This window comes from Apaloderma vittatum, unplaced genomic scaffold (assembly GCF_000703405.1).
Source record: "Apaloderma vittatum isolate BGI_N311 unplaced genomic scaffold, ASM70340v1 scaffold6100, whole genome shotgun sequence".
Taxonomy (NCBI): Eukaryota; Metazoa; Chordata; class Aves; order Trogoniformes; family Trogonidae; genus Apaloderma; species Apaloderma vittatum.
This window is the reverse complement of record NW_009693878.1, coordinates 1-7,481: the sequence shown is the minus strand read 5'-3', so window position 1 is coordinate 7,481 and position 7,481 is coordinate 1. Positions and strand designations below refer to the sequence as shown.

The 7,481-nt window shown below is 40.0% G+C and overlaps 1 protein-coding gene across 1 annotated transcript; it reads right to left on the bottom strand.

Moving 5' to 3' along the window:
* Nucleotides 1–281: 281 nt before the first annotated feature.
* On the bottom strand, nucleotides 282–7,133 carry PDK4 (pyruvate dehydrogenase kinase, isozyme 4; the record flags this gene model as incomplete). The annotated part of the gene is made up of 10 exons (XM_009865273.1): nucleotides 282–425; nucleotides 1,432–1,545; nucleotides 2,307–2,417; nucleotides 2,705–2,803; nucleotides 3,490–3,566; nucleotides 4,188–4,265; nucleotides 4,784–4,873; nucleotides 5,144–5,328; nucleotides 5,909–5,980; nucleotides 6,992–7,133. Coding segments are annotated over 10 exons (1,112 nt in total), but the record flags the coding sequence as incomplete, so codon positions are not given.
* Nucleotides 7,134–7,481: the final 348 nt, after the last annotated feature.

The window sequence follows — 7,481 nt, the reverse complement described above, 5'->3', positions numbered from 1 at the left end:
CATCAAGTCTCTGATCATAAAAAAATAAAGTCTCGTTTTCTTCTACACACAACTCTTCTTTAAAAGACATACATGCTCCTATTTCCTCACCCTGAAGCCCGCAGCAAGGTTTCACATTCAGTGCACGTAGGCTGGGTTCTAACATCCATATCTTCTTTCTCTTCTGCCAGTCCTGAAACTGAAGAATTGGCTTGTTTGGAGGTCAATGAATACTTCCAAACACTAGTCCTTTTTTGAGAAGCCAGCTTGATCCCCCTGGGTGCCTGGATACCAGCTTCTCTTCAGAGAACCGCACTGCGCTCCGACATATTCTTTGGGCCTTTACTTGGGACACACCAGTCATCTGCCTCGGAGGTAGCCTGGTAATGCTTGGAAGCCGATTTGTTAAAAACCGGCAGTTTTTCAACTGAGTCTGATGACAGGGCCTAAAAATCAAGAAGCAAGAAAGTCACTCAGTTTCCACCCCTCTCTCAAAGTAATGCCTCTCTGGAAAAATGCAAGCAGTATCTTTCAAGTGTTAAGCCAGTGACACCACAAAACAAGTTATTTGAAACAAACGTTTCTACGATGGATGCAACAGTTTGTGCTTAGGAGTCATCCTGTAAACTGTTTCAAGATAGTCCTAGAAGATGTGGAAAGGAACTTTCCTTTACAAAATTCCAGAGAAACTTTAATAGATGTTCCTTTCCTACTTCCATATTTTGCAACTAAAAAAAAAACCCACCATATTCTACTGGGAAAGCGTTAAATATAAATGTAACAGGTATATAGCTGAAATGTCCCTTCCTTTTGTATTGCTTTAGTGTCCTTGGTTTTTTGTTTAGTAGAAGAAATTCAAAGCAAGTTTTTCTCATAAGTAAGCATGGAAAGTAGACGAGAACCATTTTTCCAGGTTACTTATAAAACAGCAGGGCATGTTACACACCAGGTAGTCAAGATTACTCGTATCTGAAACTTGTATTTGGGCTATATGGTGGATGTTGAACAGGACCAGGTACTAGAATCTTTAAGGATTAGTTTATACAGACTTTCTGGCTGTCAGAGTAAAGAAGGAACATCTGCTGCTGATGCCTTTCTGCTACTTCACTTTCTCCCAATACTTTGTATTCCATGAACCAGTAGACAGAATCACTGGCTGGAAAAGACCTCCACGACCATCAAGTCCAGGCAACAAAAAAAAAAACAAAACAAATTTTGATACAATCTAAAACCTAACAGGGTTCTCACTAGTAGTTTTTCAAGTAGACTAGTTAAAGCCAAGTGACCTTTTTAATTCTAAATAGCAGTTACCAGTCTTACTGGCATTTCTTATTAAAATGAGAGCTTTTCTACTCAAGATCAGAGAATTTGTTTAACTTAGAATGGTACTGAGTAGTTAACTCACTGTATTAATGGGAGTCATCTTTTATTCAACCAAATTGAAATACATACCTTCAAGTAGATTATAGCATCTGTTCCATAACCGCATATGGAGTAGAGATTTAGGTCTCCTTGGAAGTATTTAGCATATAGACGAGAAATTGGCAAGCCATACCCAAAGCCAGCCTAAAAATAAAGTACAAAACAAAAAATTTATTTTTTCACTAGCTCTTAGGACTTAAAACCAAAGAGCAGGACATTGTTCAGAGATTTTAAACTGTTAAAGTCATTTGCACTTTCTCTCCTCTTAAAGAGAATTCTCTAACCGGTTTCACACAGAATATCGAAACGGACCATTAAAAAATAAAGCAGCAAGGAAAAAAAAAAAAAAAAAAATCACACATAGCCCACTTTCACACATCACATTTTTGTATTTTCCCTCCTGTTTTTGCTAGTATAGCTTGATTAGTAGGAGTCTGCTGGTGGCAGATGCACAAAAAATATTCTAGGCCCATTCCACTTGTGCTAGCCTCCATGAAGACAGAATATTTTATAAGTTTGAGGACTGAGTGGAAGCAAAGACCAGGTAAATTACTGTCAATGGAAAACAAGGAAAAAAAACCCCAAAAACCACAGGGTTAGATTCAGGTTGGAGTGTTCTTTGTTTATACCTTTAAAAGTATATTTCTGTTTACTGAACTAGATATTTAAAAATCTGTTTCGGAAAGTGTTAATTCATATTTATGAGGCTCAGTAATCTTTGCAGACCCCACAAAGCAAAAGAGTGGACACAGCACTTAATAATTAATCTACCAATCTGTCCAACACTTACAGCAAGCTTATTAGAATCATTTTGGCTGGAAAAAGACTTTTAACATGATCTAACTCTACCAGACCCACTTCTAAACCATGTGCCCGAGCAAACAGGAATCTGGAAAATATCCTACAAGAGGAGTGTTTCGACCATCATCCATCTCTGGCCTTGGTGCTGTGGAATACATGTAGCTGAAGAGCTGCTCAATTTTCCTTACTGGAACACCGCCGCCTCTGTCCGAAATCTGATTTAAGAGAGAATAAAGCTAATTATAATCATGTACTAAAAATGTCATTAAAAATGCTAGTATTAGTACTATTGTAAAGGTTTGTTCAAATACTAGCATTTGTTTGACAGCACATTATTTTTCGATTAGACAACGGTGCTAAATGGAGGCTATCAACAGAATGCTCATGCGTAGTATCTTTGATCTGTTGTCAGAGGCTGGAAGTTTTTTTAATACAATTTGATGCAGCACATGCAATTGCATGGGCTTAATGTAATCTCTATTGCAATAGGCCAAACACAGACCTTAATTGCCAAGTCTTCTTGTCCTAGAACAACCGTCACTTCAACTGGAGAAAGGGAAGGGCTGTTTTCTTGGAATTCAACAGTTGCCCTCATTGAGTTCTGTGGAAAAGAAGGTTCTTGTTACCAGAGTGAGCTGGATCTACGCAATTAAAATCATACCCCTGTTACACAGAGGCTGAGCAGAGTTACCCTCTACTCCCACCAGTGTTTAGTTTCCAGGGAACACACTTAGCAATTTAGCTTAACAGGAGCAGAGAAGGTCTCGCAGCTAAAAGTGACAACGCAGAGCCCAGACTCTTCTGCCCAAGAGACTACGCTGCTCTTGCCCAATGTAACTCAATGGAAATTAAATAACACAACTCCACGAAAAACCACCAGCTTTCTGGACAAGAGAAGAGTTCAGCAGCTGCTAAAGGCTGCCCAAATGCCACACCCTGTGTTGGCAGCACATCAGCTGAGCCCCACGCAAGATGTATCACCTACCCCACAGAGAAGGCACCAGGGCAAAACTGCTCTGCAGCTGTCAGCTCTAAAAGCAGGAGGCTAGCAGTGGTCACAAGCCCAGGTTCCACTTTTACTCTCTCCCCGTTACCCTGCCCCATTCAACCAGACACAAGTGTCCAAACACCCTCCTGCAAACTGCCAAAGCTAGTTCCTCAGACAACAGTTTTAGAAATCTCACTGCCCCATGCAAAGCTTGGCTTGGTTCAGATACAGCTAGAGATCTGAAGTACTGACACTGCAGCTCAGAGTACGAAGGGAAGGAACAGTTTACACTGGCATACCTTGAAGAGCTCAAAGAGCATGTGAAAAAGATGAGAGGGAACGTATACGATGTTAATTGGCTCTCCTGGAAGCTTTCCTAGAGGAAGGGAAAAATATAAGCAAGATTTAAAAGGGTGATGTAATTTTTCTGTCATGTATCCAAATTTTGCAGTAAGTCGTATGCCAAAAGAAACAAGAAAATTAATCAAGTTTCAGTTTTGAGGGTTTTTCCCCCCAAATGATCAAACACATTTATGCACTCACAAGAGCGTTTAGGTTGTAATTGCTACTTGATTAATAATAATGTCTTTTCAAATAAACTGAAAAAAAAATAATCAAGTATTGATTCCCTTTTATAAGTGAAAGATTTCAGAGCAGGCCACCCAAGATTAGATGGATGCAGGCAGCTTGGACCACAGCTCACTGTTTAGTCAGTGGACCCACTTCCTCACCCCAACTATCGAGCTCCTCTCTAGGAACTTACCATGTTAAAGTACAGGTTAGTACTCAGAAAATCCAGTGTTTAAGATCCAACAGCATTGGAGTTCTAAGACAGGAGACTAAATGAGAAGGCTACAATAAGAAATGAAGAGGACCAAGCCCAGGAGAGCTCAACAGGTGTGTGCCATTATGGCTATAGAAATGGGAGCCTTTTCATCCAGTAGAAGCACCAGTTTGGCTACCGAAGGGAAGAGAGATGTAAAAGCAAGTATCTTACCATTCACTTCAGTAAGTTTCAGTTCTGGGGACGCTAAGTAATACTGGTCACACAACATCTTGGCGCTTTCGAAAGCATCTGAAATATTTAAATCAAGTACAGGAAGTATAATATCAAACACTGCAGAAATTCATTCTAAAACACGATTTTTAACTGCATTAAATGCTAAGGTGTTACAGATTCTAAGCCTCTGTCTCAAAGGAATGATAACATTACATCTACTGTGTGCATTAAAAAAATGAGACCAAACAGGCAGTTACAGCAGCATGGGCAAATCTTCAGTAAAATTTAATAATTCTATAAAACAGATGTATCTCATCCATGGGTAGGTAAGACCAATCTCAACATCACAGACAACTTTTAACTCCTACCTCATCCGTCACTTGCTAGGCCTTATTCCAACACATTTTTTTACTGCTACTCTGTATTTTAAGTTCTATCCTATAAAAGCTTGTACTTTTATAGATTGATTTCAGCTATTCAATTAAAAAAAAAAGTCAGCATCGTATACAACACATGTTGGCTACCCAAACTGCTTGCAATCAGATAGAAATACTGACCATGAAGAGAAATGTTAAGGATTTGAGTATACGTACCATGCACTACTTCAGCAACATCACAGCAAGGATCAATACTTCCAATGTGCCTTGGGTGTCCTGAGCCAGATTTATCATCAAAAAGAAGGGCTGTTTGAGATGAAAACAATACTGTATTTAATCCCAAATACTGTATTATAAAAAAAGCCTTAGACTAATACAGTGTGATCGAAACACAAGCACGTTAAATATTACAATTAGGCTGTAGTCTAGAACACTAGAGAAATCACACATTCTGTTTAATTTTTCAGTGTCACACAAAACTATCTGAAGCAGATCTCCAACAGTTTTAAGAAACATGTACATTACCATAATTCTTATTAGGGTGAAGTTTTCTCTCGGATAAAAATTTCTACTTACTGTGTTGGTTCATTAGCATCCGGGTAGAAATACGGCTCATGTAAAAGCGATCCAAAAAGTACTGGATGTTTTGATTGGTGACAGGATCTACTTTAAACGTGTCCTTGTATTCAATGACTCCTTGTGCCATCGTAGGAATCACATCATGATGTCTGTTTCGGACTCTAATTAATGTATCTATAAAGCTAGGTCAAGAAGAGATCTTTTTAGAACAGCCTTCCAAGACTATACGAAAGCAAGCTTTAGACAACATCATTATCTAATCCAGCAGCAGCACAGGTAAGTGCAAAACAACCTTAACACTAAAATGAAGTTAATTTTAGCAGTAACTCTTTTAAATGTAATTCCTCACCGACCTAGGCTAGCAGCTTGGTAGTTTTTTAAATATAAAAGGTGTAAACATGAGCCATGTCAAACTCATTGCCTGTTTAGTCACTCACAAGAGTTTGAGCAGACAAGAATGTGAGGAAGGGAAGAAGACCCCTAGCTGAGCATCTTAGAAAGAAGCAAGGATATGACACCAGATAATTTTTGTAGATACTTCTCCGTCAAGTAGCAGTATGCGCTTGAAGCTGACCTGTAACAGGTCATATTTATTTGCAATATTGCTAAACATGATCAGAGATTCCAATCAGCTGGCTCTATACACAGCACTTCATGCTGGATTCTCAAATTCAGCTCATGACAGCTGTCCTTGTGAGCCGACTGCATCGTGAAAAGTGGAACGCAAGATCAAAAGGTCAAAGAAACAAATTAAAAGCTTACTCAGATAAGACTTTGTGGTCATTTGGGCTTTTCTGATGGAACTCAACCAGCTCCATTAGGCTTTGGATGTACCTATTGAAAAAGAATACAAGAAATATATGATACCCATTTGATTTGTATTAGTCTAGGAAGAGGAAAAATACTTTTGTCTTGTTCAAATGCTTACTCTTAATGAGTCAGCTAGAAGCCTGAAGTATCTTTGAAGTATCAAAGTTCCATCCAAGTACGGAATCACAAGCAAACACTTCTTGATTGCCTGAACCCTCTAAGTCTATTTTTGTGCTTGCCACCCAGAAAGGTATCTAAACCCTCACTTTAGGTACGCAGCATCCCCTTACAACCTGAGAGGCGTTTCAGAAGAAGATCCAAACAACAGTACTGCTCAGGAAACCACCTGAGTAAAATTTTTCCAAGTCTGATCAGCTTTGGCACATGTTAAGTACCTGAGCCTCTTATGCTAACATCTGACAGCCCTGACGCATATTGCAAAGGCACAGCTGTTTACCAGATTAAGAACAGTTTCTGGATCTCACTCTAATACTTTTGCCCTTTATGTCAGCCATTCTTGCAAATGCCAGTAAAACGAGGTTAAATCATTCTCAACCACTGTGTCAACCACAGAGATCATGTCAGCTAAATTCAAAACACTCGCTGCACAGGCCAAGGCATTGTGCCACGGAATGGAAGCTCTGTTAGTAGTTCCGTCAGTGTGAGACCCAAACAAGCATATAGCCTGCTTCCCCAATTTTGTGCAGCTTTGGGGCTCTGCAGTGCTAGGTGAAAACAGACCATGTTTTCTTCTCTCTCTTCTTTAAGGGTAGTAAGTGAGACTTGCTCTAGCAGCTATTTCAAACTGGTACTTTAAAAAAACCCCAACCAACTACTCGAAAGTAACAACAAACTATGTATTTTTTCAATTTAATTTTTGCGTGCTACAGGAGGACAGCGTGTAACAGCTCGCAATTCAGCTTTGTTGAAGCAACTCACTTCTAGTGTACTTGTCAGTGTTCTACTATTCAAAAAGGTATGACAAGTTGTTACAGCTATGTTATTTAGGCTTGAATTCAAGTACTCTTTACTTACCAGCTTTTTACTAATTGCACCGACGGAGTGCCCAGTAATTTATCAGGGAGAAGATCAATCTCTCTCAGTATATTTGCAAACCTCACGGGGAGTTCTTGTCGCAGGAACGCGAAAGAAGTTCTCTCGCACCCGTTAGTTGAGCCTGCGAACAAACCCAAACCAAAAAACTTTAAGAACTTTCAAGAAACAACTACAAATCGCCGCTTTCCCACAGACTGCAGGACTATCCTCCTTGGCAATCATCGTGCTATCGTTGCTGGCCAGTTCTCCTGAGTGTGTTTGTGCCGGACACTGTTTACATGACAGCATGTTCCTGGGAGGAATGCGTGTTCATTTCCCTTTGCGGCACGGGATTTATTTGTAATCCTCCACAAGAAGCACTCCAGCCTCGGTAAACACGAGCTTCTCCGGGGTGACGTCCGAAAGGGCCATGTGAGCCCATGGGACCTGGGGACAGCTCGTTCCCTCCAGCCGGACAAGACGAATGACC